At 39.9% G+C, this 25,475-nt stretch overlaps 1 protein-coding gene across 5 annotated transcripts in view; it reads right to left on the bottom strand.

Annotated features, from left to right (window-relative positions):
• Positions 1-4,965: 4,965 nt before the first annotated feature.
• LOC122275277 (probable LRR receptor-like serine/threonine-protein kinase At1g56140) overlaps positions 4,966-25,475 on the bottom strand; it is a 50,614-nt gene continuing 30,104 nt past the window's right edge. For all 5 annotated transcript variants that reach the window (XM_043084265.1, XM_043084266.1, XM_043084267.1 and 2 more), the window contains 3 exons: positions 7,249-7,480; positions 5,908-6,058; positions 4,966-5,818 (listed from right to left, as the gene is read on the bottom strand). In XM_043084265.1, the coding sequence (XP_042940199.1) occupies positions 5,411-5,818; positions 5,908-6,058; positions 7,249-7,480 (791 nt within the window). In that variant the 3' untranslated portion in view covers positions 4,966-5,410. The remainder of the gene's footprint in view (positions 5,819-5,907; positions 6,059-7,248; positions 7,481-25,475) is intronic.

Below are 25,475 nucleotides of genomic sequence, written 5' to 3'. Positions count from 1 at the left end.
TCTTTCTCCCTCCCGCATGCGACCAGCCCTCCCTCCCTCTTTGTTCGTTTTTTGTCTCGCCGTAGTGTTGCAGACGAACCGGCGTGGCCGTCACCATCTAGCCCTTCCTCTTCCCCTCCGGCCGGCGAGCTCCCCCACTCGTTTTCAGCTCCTCCCTTGCCGCCATTAGCCTGCATGCTCCTCTCCAAGCCGCACCGTTATGTTGCTCTTTTGCCACAGTCGTTCCACCTCCGGCCATCACTTCATCACCGACTTCTTGCCAACCTAAACCACCCATTTCTAGCTCCGATCCATCGTCGGAGCAACCCCCATGAGCTCAACTCTGTTTTGGCATTTTTTCACTTTGACCGCTATTTTCGCTGCCACCCACGGCCAACCCTCACTTCTTCTAACTTCATAAACACCTCTAAGCCATTCCCTATCAATCCCAAGCCTTGGTTTGTCCCCATTCAAAAGTGGATATTTTTACAACCCATGGCCACAGTGTTTTTGCACTGTTATGTTGCTTTTCCTCTGCCTTTTGCAGCTCGTTGATCCTTCGAAAATTATTTTATAGCGTTGTAAATATTTTCCAAACCTCCTTTAAGATTTAAATATATTATTACTTTTACAATACACTGTGTTGGTTGGTTGTGCCGGACTAAGTCTGAGGAGTTCGAGGGTCGGATGGATTGGAGAATGGAGTTATTTTATGTTTGGATGATGTTGGATATATTTATGTCTTGTCATTTGCATTGCATAGTGCATGCATGTACATGTGTTGAAAAGGAAAACTGGGTTTTCATATAATTGCATGCATGTTCATGTGTTGGAACTTGAAAACTAGGTTTTCAAGCGAGAAATGATTTTTGGGTATATTTGAATGATTGGATTGACTGGTTTGATCAGAGGTACTTTAGGGATGGTGGTAAGCAGGGACGGTGGTAGAGTCCCGCCTGCGATTCCTGCCTACGGTGCATGTGGCGTAGGGATGGTGATAAACAGAGATGGTGGAAGAGTCCCGCTTGCGATTCCCGCCTACATATGGACTGTAGGGATGGTGGTAGAGTCCTGCCTATGATTCCCGCCTACGGTTCACGTGTAGGGATGGTAATGAGTAAGGATGGTGGTAGAGTCCCGCCTACATTGCTATGATGGTTTGGTTAATGGGTCATTTTTTGGAAAAATGATGGGATTGGATTTTTGGGACGTTATCTGGGATAATGACGAGGAAATGTTTTGGTCCAAAATGGGATTTTGGTGTGCGTTGGAAAAATGATTATTTTCGGGAAATGATGATTTTCGGGACATATGCATATGGCATCATGTTCATGCATATTATTGTGGCATGGATATATTTTTTTATCTTGAGGTTTGGTTGGATTATTACTTACATGCGGTACCATTTTTGGTACCGTAGATTTTGATGCAGAGGACGAGAAGGCTGGGCCCGAGGAGGCGGCTCCGCCGGAGGAGTGATCGGGGATCACTCGTGGGTTGAGATATATTTCTTGGTTTCAATCATTGCTTTTGATTTGTATTATATTTACACTGGTCAATTGTAATATTTTTGATATGCTTGTGTTTAAGCGAGATTGATTTTAAATTTGCATTTAAAATTTTGGTACTTAGTTGAATGACTTTCATCAATTCACTTTGCTAAAATGGAGTACCAATTTTCTACTCTAGCATAAACTTCAAGCTCTGTTGATATGTCCTCACAGTAAATTCCCTAGCCAAAATTTATGGCCACCATTTTTTTTTTACAGCATAGACTAGAGCTAGAAGTTCCTTTTCATAGGTAGATAGGTCTAGGCTTTTCCCTTGAGAGCATGGCTAAGGTAAGTCAAGGATTCGTCTTCCTACATCAAAATAGCCCCTATGCCTACCCCTAAGGCTTCTCAGTCTGTGAGAAAAAGGCTTAGAAAATTTTGGCAAGGCTAGCACTATTGATTTAGTCGTCGCTATATTTAATTCTTCAAAGGCCTTAGAGTCTGCTATAGTCCATTGGAATGAATTCTTCTTCAATAGGGCAGTGAGCCATTGAGCCCTAAAAATCCTTTCAAGGATTTGAGAGAGTTGGGTAATGGTCAATTGATCATAGACTTAATCTTCAAGAAATTGGCTTTTACACCTTCAATTGAAACCAAGTGTCCCAAGTACTTGATCTCCTTACATCAAAATTTACACTTACTCTTTTTAGCAAAAAGAATATGAGCAACCAAAATTTCTAACACAATAGCCAAGTGAATTACATGGTCTTCCTTATTCTTACTGTATATATCAAAACATCATAAAAAAAAGACAATCACAAACCTCCTTAGATAGGGCTGGAACATCTCATTCATCAACCCTTGAAATGTGGATGGGGCATTCATTAGTCCAAAAGGCATCATTAGGAGCTCATAGTGGCCATAATGAGTCCTAAATGCTGTATGTAGAACATCTTCCTCTTAAACCCTTAATTGGTGGTAGCTCGATCTTAGATCCATCTTAGAAAAAATGGTGGCTCCATGTAATTCGTTAAGGAGCTCATTAATGACCAGAATGGTGTTCTTCGTTGGTCTTTGTGAAGCTCCCAAATTTTGCTTTGGATGGGACAGACATTTGAAGCGTTGAGACGTGCAACACAAGGTTACTTGCCCCTATTCATAACATATAAGATACAATATTCCTTACATGTATCTAACATTATACAATATTCACAATAGATAATTTTTTCTGATCAATATTATGCACCAAACTGAAAAAATCTCAAATACTTAAAAAAATACTTCATACTTTACGACATACTAACACAAAATATATGAAAAAAAGTTAAACAACATCCAAACAACACAAAGCATACAAAAAAAAAAAAATCAAAAATCAAAATACTTTCCACGCATCCAAACATCAAGAAATCAAGAAGGAAGCTTCAGGGCACGTTGACAAAGATGAGAGAGAGAGAGAGAGAGAGAGAGAGAGAGAGAGAGAGAGAGAGAGAGCAGTGGTATGTGTTGTAACATTTTAGTTAAATGATTTCACGATTGACAAGACAAGCAGAGAGAAAATGAAGTTAGAACAAAGAGAGAAAATAGAAGAAGACTCAATAGAAAGTAGCTGTTGTTGAGACTCGAGTGTTGGCTAAAGGGCTAAGGAAATGTTCATATGTAGGGTTTGGCTGAAATAAGAGATGAATATATAAGAGAAATAAACGACATCGTTTTAAGAGTTAAAAAAAATCTTTGCAAAAAATCACAGTCTCGTACATGGGGGAGCTCAAATGCGGATCGCATGTTGCAAAATTCATGGCTGCATCGTTAGGTCACTCAACTACCTATTACTAATTCTACAATATTAAATATATTAAGTATAAATGTCAGAGTCGAAGCCTCCAGCCAAAATTTTCAAAGCAACCCTGATCCTAAGTCAGAGTCAGAGTCAGAGCCATCAGAAGTTTTGAATAGCCTTAATGGTAAGGGAAGCAAAATCCCACAGCACAAGCTCAAGGGTTCTTAGCCATTACATCCCAAGTACCACATCACATCCCCCTAAAGGCAGTAGGAAAAAATTAGTAGAAAACAAGTGACCTTTTAACAGTATTTCTGCCCCTTCCAGTTTTCCCTCACTTTTAATCATTTCTCTGTTAGCAACCATGACTTCTATTTGTTCTATTGTCTTAAGGGCTAATTGAGCCTTGGGAATAATGGTAGGATCAAGGAAATTATGGGTGCTACTAGCATCCACTAAAATCACCACTAGCTATCCTTTAACCCTTCCCATCACTCTCATTATCCTTGGACTAAGAGAACCTGTAATGGCACGCAGGGAGATCTTGGGTGCCTCCACCCCTAGATTCTGTACAACCACCTCCACTTCTAATAAATGCTCCCCATTAATTCCCTATTCAGTATCACATTCTTGATCAAACTCCATACCCTCCATTACATATAACTTGGCCTTTCTGCACCTTCGGTTGGGATTCTATTTCTCATCGTAATAATAACAAAGCACCTTGTCTCTCATCTCTTTCATCTCAGAGGCACCGACCTTTTGAATGAGAAATTTATTCTTGGAAGGGAAGCCTTTAGGGGTTGGAAACCCCCTCCTTGACCCCTCATCTGATGAACCCAAGCTTCCTCCCCCACTAAACCCCGTTGGAGAGGGTAGACTGTATTGGCCCAAAGGTTTATTAATTCTCCTGGAGCTATTAACATACTCTTCTTAGATCTTGACTAATCTAAATGCTGAATTTAAATTGTGGTTTTAGCATTCTTAGGGTTAGGCTAATTTCATCCTTAAGCTCGTTGAGAAAACAACTTAGCTTATAGTTCTCATAAAGTCCCCTCAAACGATTAGATAATACCTCAAATTAGTTCATGTAAGTTGCCATAATAGTCATTTGCCTCAACCTAGTAATGGCTTCTATGGGATCACCATAAGATGAACTCCCAAATCTGACTTACCGTGCCTGAATAAAAGTATCCCAAGAGTGGAGGCTGCCAATCTCCTCAGCATCCTAGAACCAAACAATTGCATCTCCCTTCACGTAAAAGGAAGACATCAGAATTTTTTGGTGACCTTGCATAAGGTGTAGTGCAAAATATTGATTCACCTTGTATTACCATCTAGTGGGATTTTCCTAATCAAATATGAGAAAACCAGGCTTAATAGAGCGAAATTGCATTCCCCTTAAAGCCCCGAAGCCTTCAGTATGTAATTCCTCTTCATTGTTTCTGTTGTGAGGGTGCCATGAGTGGGTGTGTGCCCCATTCAAGGTTTCTATTAATATATCCATTTTTTTTTAGCCAGGTCATCCAACGATTTCTAGTGACTTTCTACCCTTTGTTATTACAGGTCTTGGTATTGCCTCATTCCAAGCACCAGCTCCTTATACCGTGTGCCGTCCGCCATTGTTGCTTCTATACATCTAATACTAATTGAACCCAAGTGATAATTTCAATTAAAAAAAAAAAAAAGATTGTAATGAGAGATGAGATATGATTGTTCAAGGAACTAAAAACCTCCAATTTTGGCAAAAGCCTTGTGTAATTCATTCATAGCAAATACTAGAACATTCTACCGTTACTAATATCCCATGCATAATTAAATTACAGCGAAACGACAGTAATGCCCTTAATGGGTTGAAATACTACATATATACTAATGGATTCAATTAACTAAAATAACCTCATAACATAGGCCCACATCTGAAGTAATCCTAGGCCACTTGGTCCTGACCCATGATAACGATACAACACAAGTTAAAAATCAACTAGGTCATCAAAGTTATCACTTCAGTTCCATGCCAGCAGCTTGAGACACAGAGGGAGGAACCCTAGATCGTAACAAAACCTTTTGTAGAAACTTAAAGGCAACTGTGATTAGTTATCAGGCAAATTAAATACCACCAAGATTGACACAATTATATAGCAAGACAAGCTACTGTTCACCTTCCTTCTCCAATAATATTAGTGATCAACGATTTGGTGATATTCATGGGTGAGGGCATTAGATCAGTCGGGCTCACATCAGCTGTGTTGCCATCTTGGTTTTTCTGCTGTCTCTTAATACTACTCGAGGCGGTTAACACAGTATCACCTTCATCTAAAAAGTTGCTTGTGATGTCTTTGAAATCCAAATCTGTTAAATAACTTGGCTTTGTTGTAACAGTGCCTACTTCAATATCTCCAGTAAGCATTGCAACAATACGTGACATGGGGGGGCGCATCATTGGTGATGCCTGAGTGCACAAAAGAGCCACTCCTATCACTCTAGTTGCCTCATTTTCATCAAACTCCAGTAGTTTTGAATCCACCAATCCCAATGCTTGGTTATGTTCATGAAGAGTCCATGCCTAGAAAACATAATAGTGATTATCACAAGAAAAAACAAATAAATATCAATTACATAGTAATTTGAGAGAGAGAGATTCATTTTCTATACCCATTCAAGCAGATAAATCCTTTCAGTATCCAAGCTATTGTCTGAGTTTGGCCTCCCACTGAGGATCTCCAAAGCAACAACACCAAAACTAAAAACATCTGCCTTTTCTGTTAAGTGTCCACGCATTGCATACTCTGGAGCTAGATAGCCACTAAAAGAGTGAAAATGATTAAAAATAAATTGCTTAGTGAAGAACCCTTGACGATATCTCCATGACCAGTCAGTTAATCAGGAAAAACAGGCTCACAAAAGAGAAAGTGTAATGACCAAGTTAAGAGCATATGAAAAAGTATGGTATAACTTTGACTTGGGGTCTAGTCAACAGATTATGTTGGCAATTTTGTAGGCGTGGTTGGCATGACCGCAAGCTATGCTAACTACTTTTATTTATTTTTTTGTTTCTTGACATTAAGCTTCTGGGTATTCTGATTATATTTCCTTGGGTTTAAGCGGTTGGATTATTTCTTCAATTTCTCAAATTTACTGGACATTGGCCATACCTGCCCACGATCTTATTTTGGTCATATTTTACTTTTAGCTCCTCTTTGTTGATTATGGGAGTTCTAGCATGAAATGTCAAAGAGGCTTCTGTTTGTAAACCAGTGTGAAGAAAATGCATGCCACATTGTTAACAAGGCAGGATTTGATTTGCAAAAGAATTTAAAAGCATACTCTCCAGTCTCCTGCAAATCAAAATTCTGCCATGTCTGCAGTGTAGAGGGTATCTCCTCTACATTGGCTTGCTAATATAATTTTTCAGCAAAAGAACTAACACCCTAAACACTTAAAAAGGTGCTCACAATTTCAAAGCAGTACACAGACTAGTGTTGTTGTTCTCGTTCTTGCTTATTTCAAAGCCCAAACTATACCCCTCTCGTGCATCATAAAATAATGTAAAATCAACAAATTCTCCCAACCTTTCCCCCAATAAAATCTAACCTAGATATCCTAAAACATAACTGCTAAAGTAGACAATTCCAACGAGCTCAAAGCTTTCTTTTTATGAAAACTAAGGTTCAATACCTTTTCATTTTGTAAATATATATACTCACTTTTCCTGTGTTTAAAAGTTATAGCAACAATATCTTCCAATGTTATTGGCCACCATACAAAATTTGTCGGAACCTTAATAAATAACTAGTGTTGTCTAACCATGGATCTAGCTAAAGTAGTCATTCTTGTTCTCAATTCAATCTATTAGTAGCATAGATCAACCATATATTAAAACATAATACTCCAACCCCTTAAGTTTGTTTGCGATGGTTATATAATCATGCTTATAATAAACTATTTTTCTTTTTCCTTCTCACATTTAGAAAGGAGTTGAAAGATATAGCTTACATGGTCCCAGCTACTCGGGTGCTGATGTGTGTTATCTTATCATCGTATAGCTTTGCCAATCCAAAATCTGAAATCTTGGGGCAAAGCTCTGCATCAAGCAAGATATTACTAGCCTTGACATCTCGATGTACGATTCTTGGCCTTGACTCCTCATGAAGATAAGCCAGGCCTCTTGCAGTTCCTATGCATATGCTGAATCGGGTAGGCCAATCAAGACTCAGGTCATTTTTTCCTGTATAAGCAGTGGTTATCATCTTATAAAACTTGAACAGTTGCAAAGTGGTGGTTAATATTCATAACCACGAGAAATTTGGGGCAAAAAAATATATGTTAGCTACAATTTTCACCCACTAACAACCACTTATCATACACTTTGCATCCTAAACTACAAAGGTTTGAATTTGCACCCGAAACATCTAATAGTTTTCACTTTCTACCTTCTATTCATATCTATATGTTAAGATTGTGTGATGTTGCCAAACAAATTTAATTATTCACAGTTAGTGAGAGTAATGTGGATTGGCACAATCTTAATGGTCATATATTTGAATGGAAGGTACAAAGAAACCTATTTAATAGTTTATGGTCCAACCATTTGTAGTTTAAGGTGCAAGATATATAATGGGTGGTATTTTATGCGTGAAAAGTGCAATTTCCCAAAACTTTATTGTTAATTAATTTAATATGTGTATAGTAAAAATCACTAGAATTATTGTAGAGTCAAACTGCTTCAGATCACATGGAAATACTCCAGAATGTATAAAAACTGCCTACAATAGTTTTTAAATGTTTGAATACCCTACAATGAAGGCTTATTCATCTTCAGATGGTTCAAAAATTTAATGAGAAAACAATAACACAATCAACACAAAACAATGGAATAAGTTTGATTAAACTTTGGCCTGCATCCACGTTCAAAGCAAGGAATTTCACAATGAATTGATCGAGGTTACAAAAATAACTCTCAAGAATTTCAATCATTAAACTCTAGATGATTCTGTGTTTCTCTCCAGGTTTAGTGAGAAACACTACATCCATCTCTTGAAATAAACCCAAAACTTGACTTGAATGAATCGAATCAAACTGAATAAAGGTTGGCAAGGCAAGAACTTCATGACCCCACTAGTTATGAGGTGTATACATGACAAATGGGATTCAGTGCAAATGTTAGAACACAGTACGCTTCCAGCCATAGTATTGATTGATAGGTTGGTGACAAGATCTGAATATATGAATTTCTGTTGTCTTTTCCCACAAAACAAACTAGAAGGAGAAATTCTGTATATTAACAATTCAATGAAAGTAAAAAAAACTTCTCCTTTACTGTGTATAGAAACCAATTTTAAGTGGCTTGTTCTTTTAAAAATGTTGAAGACAGGTTCTCCTGAACTTTATGGGCAAGATAGCAATAGAGGGTATTCGTGGGAGGAGCTTACTAATATTTCTAGTTTTTAGTTCAAGGTAACTATTGCAAAGGTGGGATTTCAATCTCACTTGGTTTCTAAGTGAAAAATAGGGTGAAGCTCATGATTGTTTTGCCACGGTGGATTTCTCGTACTTCATCTTTGAGAAGGATATGATGGACAATGGAGGGGAGGCCCTTCCGTATGGTCTATTAGCCGAGACACTTCTTGTTGGTTTGGAATTGATAGATTCCTTGTACAAACAGATTGGGAAGTGCACTTTCCTGATCTGTATAAAAGGTTATCCCAACTTTGCTCGGAACATTTCCCCGTTTTTATTGACTGAGAAGGCATCAAGGGGTAATAGGTATTTTAAATCCAAAAATCTATAACATAAATGATTTTCAAAGCAATAGCTTTGCTCCAATAGAGTCATGTTTCCATTCTAGTGTTAAATGACTATAATTTAATATAATTTGAAAGATCATGGAGCTTTATTGGTTAGGAAACATTGTTTGGTTAGGAACACTTAGTTTTCTTTCATTTATTACATATTGTCTTCTTTCCTTTATATTTGATTTTTGAAGCAATAGTTTTCTTCCCGTTGGGCCATGTCATCCATTTCTTTTTGTTTTAATGATCATAAATTTATTATAATTTTCAAGATCATGGAATTTTAAAAGTCAAGAAGAACATGTATTGTTTCATCTATAACACTTCTATACATAATTCATTATAATTAGTAATCTAAAATAGCTAGTCAAACAACTTCACAATCAAGTTTTAAACAAAATTTGAAATAAAATAGAGAACAAAAGACTAAACAATTTTTCCAGAGGTCTTTCACTACACCATTCATCAAACCAAAACCAGATTCTTTCACCATCTCCAACCTCAAACTTAAGATGTTTTTCAAAAATGTTCCACCCCTTTCTAATATATTTCCAAAGGCATACACCATAAGACCCCCTACCCTCCTTAGAACACCATCTCCCCCACTCACATCCATACTTCCGATCAATCACCTCTCTCCACAATGAATCCCCTTCCTTTTGATACCTCTACAACCACTTCCCTAATAATGCCTTACTAAAAATAGTCAAATCTCGCACTCCCAAGCCACCGTTCACAATCGGGCAAATCACCTTTTGCCAATTCACAAGATGAAATTTATTCTCTTCCCCCATACCACCCTACAAAAAAGCTCTAAACAATTTTTCAATCTGGCCACTCCCACCGGTAATGGAAATTGTTAGAACATATGGGAAAGATCTTAATGATTTCATTGATGTACAAACATATATAAACACTACATACAATTGACACTTATACCCTCACACACTTATACTAATTACAAACATGTCCTCTAACACTACCCCTCAAGCTGGGGGGCATATATATCATATAAACCCAACTTGAAACAAATAAGTTTTAACCGACTCCAACACAAAGACTTAGTAAATACATCTGCAAGTTGATTGGCAGACTTCACAAAAGGTGTAACAATGTCACCACTTAGTAGCTTATCTCAAATGAAGTGACAATTAATTTCTATATGTTTAGTCCTCTCACAGAAAACAGGATTAGAGGCAATATGCATTGTGGTTCGATTATCACAAAATAACTGGAGAGGGGGGGTAGGAGCTGGAAACCCAATATCTTGAAGGAAGTGTTGCAACCATGTCAGCTCAATAGTAGTGTGAGTCATTGCCCTGTATTCAGCTTCTGCACTGGACCGAGCTACTCCTGCTTGTTTCTTACTATTCCATGTAACCAAGTTACCTCCTACAAAGGTACAATATCCAGTGATAGATCTTCTATCTGAAAGGGATCCTGCCCAATTAGCATATGAAAAGGCTTCAATCCTAAAATGTCCATTTGGTCAATACAGTAATCCAAGGCCAACTGCTCACTTAAGATAATGAATAATATGAATTATAGCATCCCAATGTGAGACCCTAGGTGTTTGTAAAAATTGACTCAGTACACAGACAACATAAGAGATGTCTGGTCTCGTAATAGTGAGATAATTCAATTTCCCAACAAGTCTTTGATATCTACTTGGATCTCCAAACAACTCTCCTTCCTCTTGTAAGAATTTACAATTTGGGTCCATAGGGGTGTCAATAGGTCGTGCACCCAACATGCCAATTTCTTCCAGAAGATCAAATACATATTTCCTCTGAGATAGGGTGATACACTCTTTAGATCTACTGACTTCAATTCCAAGGAAATATCTAAACTTGCCTAAGTCTTTTGTTTGAAATTAATCATGTAAATAGCCTAGCAATTCCAGCAGAGTCATTCCCAGTAATTACAATGTTGTCCACATATACAACCAACAAAATGTGACATGCATCACTATGTAGGTGAAATACCGAATGATCTGTTTGGCATTTATGAAGACCAAATGCCAATATAACATCAGAAATATTCCTAAACCATGCTCGAGGAGATTGTTCTAAATCATATAATGTCTTTTTTGACTTGCGTATAGTACCTCGATACTTATCTTCAGCAAACCCAGGTGATTGCTCCATATAAACTTCTTCATGCAAGTTGCCATACAAAAATGCATTCTTAACATCAAGCTGAAATAAATGTTAGTCTAAATTAGCAGCAAGAGAGATAAACACCAGAACAGAAGAGATTTTGGCAATTGGGGAGCACGTCTCCTGGTAATCAATGCCATATGTTTGAGTGTAACCCTTAGCAACCAAGCGGGCTTTCAGACATTCAGCTGAACCATCAAGATGAAATTTGATTGTATATACTCATTTACAGCCAACAGGTTGCTTACCAGGTGGTAGTGAAACAAGATCTCATGTCTCATTATAGTTAAGGGCATCCATCCATTTCAATTTTCATAGCTGTCCTCCATCCCGAATCAGATAAAGCATCCTGAACTGTCTTAGGAATAGAAAGTTTCGAAAGTTGAGAGGTAAAACATGATAATGAAGGAGATAAGACATGATATGAGACAAATTGACTAATTGGATGTTGAGTAACACAAGATCGAGTACCTTTGCATAGAGTAATAGGTGGAGAGTCTGGAGTACTAGGTAACTTAGGATCCAAAGATGGAGGGGGAGGACCGACAACCGGAGGAGAAAGTGTAAGAGTAGGTAATGGTAGATGATCACACTCAACACTCGAAGCTGTGTCAGAGAAATAGGATATGGACTCAGAAGGTAACATTAGCACTTGTGAAATAGCGTCTAAGAACAGGACTATAACAACAAAATCATTTTTGAGTCCGAGAATAACCAACAGAAAAACACTTGGTAGAACGTGGATCAAGCTTATCAAAACCTAGGTTAAGGTTATGAACATAGCAAACACACCCGAAGATTTTTGGAGTTAAGGGTAAATGGTGGAGATGAAGGAAACAAGATGGAGAAAAGAGAAGAACCATCGAGAACTGATGAAGGCATACGGTTAATAAGGTGACAAGCAGTAAGAACACCATCACTCCAAAATCGTTTAGGAACATGCATGTGCAGTAAAAGTACTCGGGTTACATCTAACAAATGATAATTTTTGCGTTCAGCCACCCCATTCTATTGGGGTGTATAAGAATATGAAGTTTGATGAACAATTCATTTGCTACTTAAGTAGGTAGCAAAGGCACTAGATAGATATTCTCTAGCATTATCAGAATGCAAAACCTGAACCCTTTTGTTAAATTGAGTTTTAATTTCTTTCCACAATACTTTGAATATGGAAAGAAGTTCAGATTGTGCCTTCATAAAAAACACCCATGTCACACTAGAGTAGTCATAAATAAATGTGACAAAATACTGAAATGAGTTTGATTCAATGTTGATTGGTCCCCATATATTATAGTGAACCAATTCAAAAGGACTCAAGGCTTGTTTTATCAACTCAAGGTATAAAAGACACACGATGATGTTTACTAATTTGACATGCTTCACAAGGAAAGGGAGACACATTTCCTAGATTCCTAACCTGACACTTCAAAAGAGAGAGATGGGTGACCAAGATGACAATGGCATTCATAAGCAGATGATGAGGAGGATGTAAGGGCTCCAGTGGGTGACTGTTTAACATCAAGATAATACAGGCCTCCAGCTTCATGCCCTGTACCAACCTTGTTTCCTGTCTTGAGATCCTGAAAGACCATGAAGAGGATAAAAGGTCATTGAACATTGAAGACTTTGAGTAATTTTACTGATGGACAGCAAACTAAAGGGACAACTAAGAGCATATAGAACAGATGACAAGGATATAAAGTCAGTGAGCTTAATGGATCCAATGCATGTAACCTTAGCAAGAGAACCATTAGCGAGAGTAACACCTTTTGGAGATGTCATAGTATCTAACTTAGATAAGATAGAGGACATACCAGTCAAATGTTCATTAGCTCCTAAATCAATGATCCACAAATCTTGAATGGATGAGGCAAGACATGTGAACATTGAAACCCTTGTGCGACCCAAAAGCTTATCATACTCATCCTTTGATATATTAATCATACCTTTGGCATCATGTCCCCCATGTGAGCCTCTACTACCTTGGCCTCCACGCCCACCAGGAGCAACATAGGAGGTAATTGCATCATGTAACTGTGACTTAAATTTAGTTGTCATGGTTGCAAAAAAAATATCACAGTTGAACTTGGAGATTGAAACTCCACACAATATCTGAGAGCAATCACAATTCAACTTGAAAAATCCGAGAAACACAATTTGGAAATGTAGATACTTAGCCCAAGTACCCAAAAAATAACTCGACTAACAAATTTCAGTTCTTTATCTGGTATGTATCGGTCGGTATCAGCCTGAACGGGTCAGTTTCAGGTTTGAACCGGGCTATTTTAGGATGTATCGGCTGAGTTTTGGGTCCGTACCGGTACCGATTTAAAAATTGAGCTGCAACCAAACACTCCGGGACTTCAACCTTTTGCTAGTGACAAAAGCCCTTTCCGATGGTGATGATGATGCCAGTAACCACAAACAAGGTCGGCGAGTCCAACCCTAGTGCCTAGTTGTCAGAACCCCTAAGAAGGTGGTCCAAGGCCATGCCTTGACACAACAACTGATATGCCTTGTCAATCCCACTTATGAGCCACAAGCACGCCATGGCACACCCAGTACCGCTTAGCAAGCATGCCATGGGCCACCGTAGCAGCTAGCCAGCATGCTAGCAGCACAGCCAGCATGCCAGTGAGGCCGTTGGCCCAGCCAAAGCACAACACAACGTGCACCAACACGCTGGCGAGGATAGTGACTAGGTCAGCATGCAGCATAGGGCGTGCCAAAAGGCCAGCCCAGCACGCACGCACGTACGTGCAAGCCATGCTAGGCCTGGTGCATGCGTAGGCTACTAGCTTGGCCAGCACACAAGCCATGCCAAGCCATGCACGCAGCCCACCAACCATGGCCCATGTGATGGAGATGCAAGATGAGCCATTTGTAATGCCACTAGGAGGGCTAGGCATGCCAAGGTTAGGAGGGTTGCATTGGGTTGCATGCATGGCTTGGGTGGTGAGGCAATGGGAGTCCAAGACAAGTGCAACTAGAGGAGTTTCATGACAAGATGACAAGTTCCTAAAAAATAGGGGTGGAGGCGCCATTCATGGTGGTGGCCAACCATGATCCTAGGAATTTATTTATTTTTAATATGTTTTGTTATTTCTTAGTTTAATTCCTAGTTAATTTCCTTTATTTTAGGCATTAGATGTTATTTCTTTAAACTTAGGAGTGAATCAAGAGTGAGATTTAGATCTAAATTCAAGTTAAGGGAAGAAAGGGGGAGGCATGTGGCGCCAACCCGAGGGGGATTTCCTATTTATAGTTTTCTTTTGCTTGTTTATTCATCAATTATTGTTATGTTTATTCAATGAATGAAAATTTTCTATTCAATTATTTTGAGAGTTAAGTGCTAACCCGAGCTAGTCTTGATTTTCACCAACCAACCAACTTGGATCTTTGTGTTACCTTGAGATAACCCTGGATCTAGTCAACCAGCAAGAAAAAAACCCTGGATCTAATCACCCAACACGCCAATTACAAGTGAGTGAGAGTGAGGCTTCCATCAATTGGTGCTTTTGTTGAGAGAGATCCAATCTAAGGAGAGGAAGCCATGGCCAATCGACAACCAACTCATAGGGAACATATTGAGAATATTGAAGCTGCTTTGGAGGCATAACAAACTGCCACCAATGAAAGGCTTGGAAGGATAGAGAAGGTGCTCCATCAATTGGTAAATCAAAGGAGGAATGGAGAGAGAAGACACCATAGAAGAAGAGTCCATAGTCCGGAGGGTTCTATTGGATCTAGAAGAAGCCAATGCCATGAGAGGGTGAATGACTCGGATTCATCTTCTCAAGATTCCTCAAGCACTCATGAGGAATCAATCGGGGAAAGTGAAGGAGAAGAATAGAACCGTGAAGAGAGGAGAGGAGCACGTAGGGGGGAAATTCTCAAGCCAAAGATGGACTTTCCAAAGTTCAATGGTGATAACCCGAGCACGTGGATTAGTAGAGTCTGGCAATACTGTGAGCACAATCACATGCAGGGTCATGCGAAAGTGTCCTATGCCGCTTACTTCCTTGAGAGAAAGGCCAGCCAATGGTGGCAATGGATGAGGAAGACGTATGGGGCTCAAAGGAGGGAGTTGAAGTGGAAGAAGTTCAAGACTTTGAGCACAATCACATGGAGGGTCATGCAAGAGTGTCCTAAAGGCCCTTATTGGAACCTTTGTGGTCGGCTTGAAGAGCGAGTTGGCAGCGGAAATGAAACTTAAGAAACCAAAGACATTGATGCAAGCATTGGAGGTTGCACGGATCAAGGAAGATCAACTCTAAGATCTAAAGAAGAGTAGCTGGTTTGAAGTGAGGAAACCACCCCCAAAGGTTTCCAAGATTGGTGCAAACAAGACTTTTGGCAAGGATTTCTCACCGGGAAGTCCTAGTGGAGGCGCATCAAGTGGATCTAAATCTTTACCCGCGAGGGTGAATAGGCTATCTTGAGAGGAGATGCAATGAAGAAGGGAGACGGGGCTTTGCTTCAATTGCAATGAGAGGTTTACTATGGGCCACAAGTGCAAAGCCAAGCAAATCTTTCTCATAGAGGTGGAGTCCGAGGAGGAGGAAGAAGTAGTGGAGGAAGAGCAAGGGCAAGAGGAGCAAGATCAACATGACCTCGAGAGGGGAGACCCTCGTATTTCTATTCATGCTTTGGCGGGTGTTGCTGGGCCTAGAATGATAAGAACACAAGCACACATTGGCAAGATGGAGGTAACGGTTCTTGTGGACAATGGTTCATTTTTGAACTTCAGCAATTCAAAGGTGGCCGAGAGCTTGGGGTTGCCTATGACTTCTATCACTCCATTTTAGGTCAAGGTAGCTAGTGAGGAGAAGTTGATGTGTAGAGAAGTTTATAAAAATGTATGTTTGAAACCACAAGATCTTGACATTGTGGTAGATTTGTATTCTTTGCCAATTGTTGGGTTGGATGTGGTGTTGGGTGTGCAATGGTTAGAGGAGTTAGGGAAGATAGTGTCGGATTATAAAAAGATGACTATGGAGTTTATGATGGGGGTAAATGGGTGATCATGAGAATGAGTGGAAAAGGAGGATGCAAGGCCATTGGGCCTAATGAGATGGAGAAGATCTTGAAGTGAGGGGGCAATGTTTTGCTATCACATTGGCCTCGCAATCGAGGGGCATGAGGTGGTAGAAGGAGGCTTGGAGAGGGAGTTAGGAGATGAGTTGCCTCTTGATTTAAGGGAGTTGTTGGGGAGGTTCTCTAGAGTGATGGAGGATCTGAAGACACTTCCACCCTCAAGGGAATTTGATCATCCCATTCCTTTAAAGGAGGAAGCCAAGCAGTTAATATTGCTCCTTATCGGCATGCTTACTACCAAAAGATCAAGATCGAAAATCAAGTCAATGAGATGTTGGCTAATGAGCTCATTCGACCAAGTACTGGCCCATTCTCAAGTCCGGTTCTCTTGGTGAAGAAGAAGGATGGCACATGGAGATTTTGCACCAACTATCGAGCCTTGATTGAGGCTACCATTAAGGATAGATTTCCGACCCCACCATTGATGACATGCTAGATGAGCTTGGAGGTTCTATATTCTTTTCCAAGCTAGATCTAAGGCTGGGTACCATCAAATAAGGGTGCATGAGAGAGACATTCACAAGACGGCTTTCCAAACTCACAATGGCCACTTCGAGTACTTGATGATGCCGTTTGGTTTATGCAATGCTCCTTTAACTTTTCAAGCATGCATGAACCAAATCTTTAAGCCGTATATGAGGAGGTATGTGTTAGTATTTTTTTATGATATTCGCGTGTATTCAAAGACATGGGAGGACCACTGGGGCACTTGGAGGTTGTTTTGGGGATACTACTTGACAACTCTTTCTATATTAAGTTGTCCAAGTGTGCATTTGGCCAAAAGGAGATTGAGTACTTGGGGTATTTGATCTCACATGATGGGGTCAAGGTAGATGCAAGGAAGGTGGAAGCTATGGTGGCTTGGCCCAAACCAAAGACTATCATAGAATTGAGGGGCTTTCTTGGGCTCACGGGTTACTATAGAAAGTTCATCAAAGATTATGCTTCTATTGCAAGACCACTCACCAACATGCTCAAGAAGAATAATTTTGTTTGGAGTAAAGAGACGGAGAAGGTTTTTGAAGATTTGCAGAAAGCCATGACAACTACACCCGTCCTTGCTATGCTTAATTTTGAGAAGACATTTGAGCTACACACGGATGCAAGTAATGTGGGCGTAGGGGCTGTTTTGACACAAGAAGGGAGGCCACTAGCCTTCATTAGCAAGGCCCTTAGTGTTCAAAAGAAAGGGTGGAGCGTGTATGCACGGGAGATGCTTGCCATCATGGAGGCCGTTAGGGTGTGGAGGCCTTAATTGTTGGGAATAAAGTTCTCAATAGTCATGGATCAACAACCTTTGAAGCACCTTTTGGAGTAAAGAATCACCACTCCGGATCAACAAAGGTGGGTTTCTAAACTTCTTGGTTTTGAGTTTGATTTGGTGTATAGGCAGGGGTAGGGAGAATCGAGTGGCCGATGCCCTATCAAGGAGGGAGGATGGTGAGGTATTGGAGACCCTCTCGGGTCCTTCATGGGGAATTTGGGATGAGATTAGAGAATGAGTAAAAAATTATCTAAGGTGTAAGGAAGTGATGGAGAAGCTAGAGGTGGATGCTAAGGGAGTTGAAAATTATGAGATGAGTAATGGGCTTTTAAAATACAAGGTGAGAGTAATGGTGCCGAGTGTGGGAGAGCTTAGAAGGAAGATCTTGAGCCACTTTCATGATTCTAAGGAAGGGGAACACTTGGGATTGTACCGTACATGGGTAAGGGTGCTTAATTTGTTCCATTAGGATGGCATGAAAGGAGAGGTGAGTATGTGAGGAGATGTGATACTTGCCAAAGGGTGAAGAGTGAGAGTAGCAAGCCCAAGAGGTTGATACAACCCTTATCGATCCCTACTCACACTTGGGAGGATGTCACCATGGATTTTATAGAGAGGTTGCCACTCTCAAATGGTTGTGATGGGGTGCTTGTGGTGGTGGACCGCTTGACCAAGTATGCACACTTCATCGCAATGGTGCATCCATACACGGCCAAGATAATTGCCAAGCTTTATGTGGATCAAGTGATGAAACTTCATGGGATGCCAAGAAGCATAGTGACCAATACAGACCGTGTCTTCATGAGCAACTTTTGAAATGAGTATTTCAAGATGCAAGGGACGGAGTTGGCCTGAAGTTCAACCTATCATCCCCAAACCGATGGCCAAATGGAGGTGACCAATCGGACCATTGAGCAATACCTTAAGTGCTTTGTGCACCAATATCCGAAGAAGTGGGAAGAGCATTTGGCATGGGCTGAATTTTTGTACAACACATCCTACCACCAATCTATCAAGATGACACTATTTGAGACACTTTATGGGAGACCACTACCAGTGCATGTAGCCTATGAAGTGGGGAGTTCACCAAATAATTTAGTGGATATGGAGCTTAGAGAGATGGATGAAATCTTGAAGGATCTCAAGAAGAATTTGGCACGTGCTCAAGACCAAATGAAGAAGCATTTTGACAAAGGGTGGACTATGGAGTCCTTTGAACCGGGTGAGTGGGTATTTCTCAACTACCTACCAAGAGAGCACAAGGCACTATTCAAAGCAACATTAAGCAAGTTGAGGGCTAAGTATTTTGGCCCATATCAAGTGTTGGAGAAGTGCGGACAGCTTGCATACAAGCTAGATCTACCGGTTGGGGTTCACATTCACCCTATTTTCTATGTCTCATGGCTAAGTATGAAGGTTGGAGATCCAACCAAGGTTGTGAGTGAGATGCCCATGGTAGATGAAGAGGCAAGAATGGCAATCCAACCCGAGAAGATCGTGGAGTACAGGCTTGTGAGGAAGGGTGACCAAATAAGAACCGAAGCCTTGGTTCAATGGAAGGGGCTTCCGTATGAGGATGCTACATGGGAGAGTGTTCGGGTTCTCAATGATTAATTTCCAGATTTGGACATTGAGGATAAGGTCGGTCTTGAAGGGGGGATGATTGATGGAGATGCAAGATGAGCCATTCGTAATGCTGCTAGGAGGGCTAGGCATGCCAAGGCTAAAAGGGTTGCATTGAGTTGCATGCATGGCTCGGGTGGTGAGGCGAAGGGAGTCCAAGACAAGTGCAACTAGAGGAATTTCATGACAAGATGACAAGTTCCTAAAAAATAAGGGTGGAGGCACCATTCATGGTGGTGGCTGGCCATGATCCTTTTATTTAGGAATTTATTTATTTTTAATATGTTTTGTTATTTCTTAGTTTAATTCCTAGTTTATTTCCTAGTTAATTTCCTTTATTTTAGGCATTAGATGTTGTTTCTTTAAATTTAGGATTCCTAAAACTTAGGAGTAGATCAAGAGTGAGATCTAGATCTAGATCTAAGTTAAGGGAAGAGAGGGGGAGGCATGTGGCACCAATCCTAGGGGGGATTTCCTATTTATAGTTTGCTTTTGCTTGTTTATTCATCTATTATTGTTATGTTTATTCAACATATGAGAATTTTCTATCCAATTCTTTTGAGAGTTAAGTGCTAACTCAAGCTAGTCTTTATTTTTACCAACCAACCAATTTGGATCTTTGTGTTGCCTTAAGGTAACCCTGGATCTAACCAACCAACAAGCAAAAAACTCTAAATCTAATCACCCAACATGCCAATTAAAAGTGAGTGAGAATGAGGCTTCCATTACCATGCCATGGGCCATACCCAGCTCAAGGCAAGCACCAAGACAAGCCATGGGCCTGGCCAGATCTAGTTGATTTATTTTATTATTTTATTTATTTCATTTATTTTAAGTCTTTTATTATTTATGGGACCTATTAGGGTTTTCACTTTGTAAACCTATAAATAGGACCCTTAGCATTTCATTTTACATCTTTTGGTATATTTCCCTTGTCGACAGACTAATGTCTTGAGATCTCTTTTCAGTGCTTAGCACTTGGGCTATGTGGGTGCAACTTGTGTGAATCCCAAGTAGAGGATCTTTGCCTTGACGTTTGTGAAGGGGTGACGATTCATTTATCAATCTTATGATCAGTTTCTTTTCTCAATTCCATTGTTGATTTACTTTCGTTGTTATTTTCTTTTTACATTTATCATCTTTGCAAATCCATCTACTTTCCATACATTTTCCTACCTACCAAACACTATTTTAGCCTCCATCCATTCATATTCCACCATAGATTTATTCCATAAAACCCTAGATCTAACCTAGATCTAGTGCCTCCAACAATCCTAGCCATAAACCCTAGATCCATAAAGATTTCCTATATTTTAGGAAACCCTAACCCTAGCTTCCACTAATGCCTAAATTTTAGGAATTCATCTTAAAACCCTACATCTTCTTACCCTAGCCGTATTTCCCATAATCCCAAAGGTGATCCTACATTTTTGGATCTCATCCCATACATCACAAACCCTAGCCTCACTTCCATAATTCCTACAATACCCTAAGTGGCGCCAACCCTAAACACCCTAATTTTCCCTAAGTGGCGCCAACACCAAGAGAGACACCACAATCCGTCCATAACATTCCATACATCATGTTCATTCCATAGATTTCCCAATCCACAATCACAATACAAACCATCATTATACATCAAACACCATTACTCAAGTTCCATACTCAAGTAAAGACAAGCAAGAGGAAGAGGCACTTCGGTCATAGTAAGAAGAAGCGAAGCTAGAAGATCCTAATGTTTAAGGACTAGACCGAGGTCCTTAACACCAGTACCGGAGACGACGCCGAGGAGTGGCTGGAAACCACTTCAAACACCTTCAATTGCCAACGACAAAGGGAAAAACCACAAGGATGCATAGAAGACAACGACAAGGTCGTATCTGGCAATTGCAAGCACTTGTGAGCTTCGATCTGACCACAAAAGTCAGATGCTACACCGAAAAACACTCAGACGAGTTCAGACAACAATGAACTCGATTTGGGCGTGAACCACCATAACACTAACTTAGATCTATTCAACGACAGATGCTCTGATACCATGTCAGAATATATGGGAAAGATCTTAATGATTTCATTGATGTACAAACATATATATACATTACATACAATTGACACTTATACACACACTTATACTAATTACAAACATGTTCTCTAACAGAAATAAAGAAAGATAGTATATGGGAAGATTGGAAAGGGTGCTTTTGATAAGGGTTAACCTCTCCCTTTTTGATAGATATAGCCACTTCCAACCCAACAATCTTTTCTCTACCTTCTCTACAACACCATCCCAAATACTCTTTGCTTTGAAGAATGCTCCCAAGGGAAGCCCAAGATATTTCATAGGAAGAGAAGCAACTTTGCATCCCAACAAATCCGCTAGGAAGTTCCTCATAACTCCCATCAATACCAATTTCGAGTTTTCTAAGTTCACCTTGAGGCCCGAAACAACTTCGAAGCACAACAGAACAACCCTTAAAGCTTGAATTTGACTACTTTCAGCATCACAAAAAAAAGAAAAAAAAAAAAGAAAAAAAGAAAAAGAAGAGTATCATCTGCAAATAGTAAGTGAGAAATTGAAATAACACCATTACTATTAATTCCCACTAAGAAACCAGCAAGACGCCCAACCCCCAGCAGCCTCCAACATGCAACTCAAAGCCTCTATAACAATAACAAACAGAAAAGGGGATAATGGATCTCCTTGAAGTTTGAAAAAATCCACATGAGATACCATTAACTAAAACAAAAAACCGGGTGGTCAAAACACAATGTTTAACCCATCCACACCCCAAAGCCACATCTTCTAAGCATATATAAAAGAAAACCCCAGCATACAAGGTCATATGCCTTTTTCATATTCAACTTACAAAGAACCCCCAGAATACCTTCTCTCATATGGCTGTCCAAACACTCATATTCACAATCAAAATTGAATCCAGTATTTGCCGACCATGGACGAAAGAATTTTATCCATCACCATACTCATACAGTTAGCTAACACCTTCGAAATAATTTTATAGATCCTGCCTACTAAGCTTATAGGACGGAAATCTTTAAACTCATAGGCACCAGCTATCTTCAGAATGAGAGCAATAAAAGTAGCATTTAGGGACTTTTCAAATTTAAAACCAGAATGAAAATAATAAAAAATCTGCATCGCTTCTTCCTTCACTATATCCCAACACTCTTGAAAAAAAAGCCATAGAAAAACCACTAGGCCTAGGGCTTTATCTTTGCACATACCTCTCACCACCTGATGCACCTCCGCTTCGTCAAACGGCCTCTCCAGCCAACTTGCTACATCAGAATCCAGTTGATCAAAACTCAGACCATCAAGTTTAGGATGCCATTCAGCAGTCTTAACCGAGTAGGTCTTCATAATACTTCACTATATGATCTTGAATCTCATCGGGGGATTGAAACACATTAGGGCCAGATTGGAGAACTTCAATGGCATTATTGCGCCTATGTGAATTAGCCATCTTGTGAAAAAACTTAGTGCATTTGTCCCCTTCCTTCAACCAAAGCACTTTTGATTTTTGCCTCCAAGAAATTTCTTCCATCAACAAAACCTTTTCAATTTCGGACACAACCTCATTTTTCCTTAATTAAGGATTCCTCATTACCTACCCGATCCTCCAATGCATGCAACTCATCCCAAAGAAGATTTTTCTGTACTTTCGTATGTCTAAAAACTTCTTCATTCCACTTCTTCAAATCAGTTTTAAGAGATTTAAGTTTAACTGCCACAATAAAACTAGGTGTACCAATAAAGGAATAAGAAGTCCACCAACTCCTTACCTTCTCCACAAATCCATCAACTTCAAGCCACATATTCTCAAATTTGAAATAACGCCTACTCCCATGAATGCCCCCACAATCAAGCAAAATTGGAAAATGGTTAGAACAAACACATGGTAGTCTCTTCTAACATAGATTCAAATAATGCGTCTCCCATGAAGAAGAGACTAAAAATCTATCCTACTTGGCCACCATCTACTGTTAGACCAAGTATAAGCCCCCCTACTAAAGGGAGATCCACACGATTTAAATCAAAAATCAATTCCGAGAAATCTTCCATATGACCTGTCAACATCAAAGCCCCCACCCTCTCCCTAGGGAATCAAACAATATTAAAATCTCCACAAAAACATCAAGGTAAATCCCATAAGGAATACAAACCCACCAATTCCTCCCACAAAAAACTTCTATCATATCCACATTAGGCCTAAACTCCCGCGAAAGCCCACCTCCACCCATTCTCAATATTCTTGAAAGAAACAACCATTGAGTAATCCCCAATGCAATCCTTTACCATCTCCACACCTCCTGAAGCACCCAAAGAAGCTAGATAACACCAAACCACAAAAGTACAACCCTATAAACTACGAATAATATATCTATCAATAAAATACAACTTCGTCTCTTAAAGACAAACAATGTCAAATTCCAGCTACAAAGAAGTGATCTAATCCGAAGACATTGTTGACATCATTGATCCCCCTTACATTCCAAGATAGGATTTTAGGGATTTTAGGCTTCATTATTAGACCAAGACACCCCCCCACCCCCCCTTTTCAACCTATCCCTCCCCACACTTCCCTCCTTGTGGTCATAGTTAATAGAGCTTTTTAAACGCTTCAACTCCCTATCCCTTTTAAACTGCTCTTCATACCCTACACATGAAATCCCCACACACTCCTATAATTCCTCCACTTTTTTAACACCCAGTCCGATGTAAATTTGGAAGTTGGTTTTGGAGAAATAGCACTAATGGAATTGGACTGCCTATGTCTTCCTTGTCACCCTCTACCTCTTTGACCACCATCTATAAAGAAGCATCCTGCTACACAATCTTAGAAGAGCTTACCAATTGCAAAGCACCCTTCGAAACCACTGCTAATACTCCCAAGTCTCCCTCAAAACCCCCAACCATTTCCAGTTGCCGATACCCCTCCCCTGATAGAGACTTCTCCGAACAAAATGGATTTAGTGCCCTCGAAAGAACTTCATTATTCAAAGGATTCAAAATCTCTACCTAATTAAGACACCCGCCATCCTGAATCTCTTTAAACTCTCCTTCTTCTTTTTCCTCCAATCGAAATAACACCTCATTTCCAATGTCCCGATCCACCAAAACATCTTCTTCCACCTCCAACAACAGAACCCTAATCCGAGTCTCACTAGAGGAGTTGCCAGAGACCCGCAAACAAGTCTATGCAACAACCATGGCCATCGGAGCAAGAGGTGGCGCCATCGTGCTTGAGGAGGAAACCAAACTCAAGACTCTCGAAATGCTAACACTAGATTTTACCTTCCACACTCGTTTCAGGCTTTTGACTAGGCCCGGCCCATCCACAACATTCTTACCCCTCCCTCTAATGACCTTCTCATGACCCAACCCATAATCCAGCCCATCCATCTTAATACCCATCTGCGAATCCTTATCAGTTATGCCTTCAGAACCCAATGGGCCTAACCCATCTTAACCCAATTCAACATAAGATCCACATTAGTCTTCATTTCCAACTTTTGGATGATTCAATCAAAACGCATTTTAGAGAGTTTGTTGTAGATTTGTGAATATCTAAGGAGAGTTCTTTAGGAGATTTATCTTTTCCTTTTTTAGGAGTTATTTCTTTCCTTAGTTATTTCGTTCCTTATCTTTTTCTTTCCTTATCAATTAGTTATTTCTTTCCTTATCTATTTCAACATTGTAATCTATAAATAAACCCTTTTAAATATACTTTATGTATGAATGAGAAAAGTAAACTTAAGTATTTCTAGACCAGCAAAGCATCATACATAGCCTTCAGAGAGAAATTCATCCTGATGCCTAACATACCTTCTAAAGAATTCATATCGTCGCCTTTGAGAAAATGAACAGACTCCTGCACCTGGCCTACCGACATCGAAAACTTCTCACCAGACTTTCCATGAACTTCCGTACTCCCTCCATACACAGCGGCATCTTCTTCAAAACCTCTGCAAAGGTCCCCTTCCGACCCTCTTCAACAAGTGACAGGGCCATCACGGGAGCTCTGTTTTCAGCACACAAAATAGAGGAAGAAGGGACAACCTCTCTCAACACATCTCCGCACCTTCTCCACCCCCCACCCATAAAACCTTCTGGAACAACAATGAAGCCATTAGAAACCTTCTGGAACAACCATGATCATGTCCATACTCCGACACAGACAGAAACCTGCCATAGCTATTGACACATCTTTGAATTACCATCACTTGATTCCCTTTCCTTCGAGTTTTAAAAAACTCATTAGACCCAGT

This window comes from Carya illinoinensis, chromosome 9, assembly GCF_018687715.1.
Source record: "Carya illinoinensis cultivar Pawnee chromosome 9, C.illinoinensisPawnee_v1, whole genome shotgun sequence".
In the NCBI taxonomy this organism is placed as follows: Eukaryota; Viridiplantae; Streptophyta; class Magnoliopsida; order Fagales; family Juglandaceae; genus Carya; species Carya illinoinensis.
This window is presented reverse-complemented; position numbering and strand designations above follow the sequence as displayed.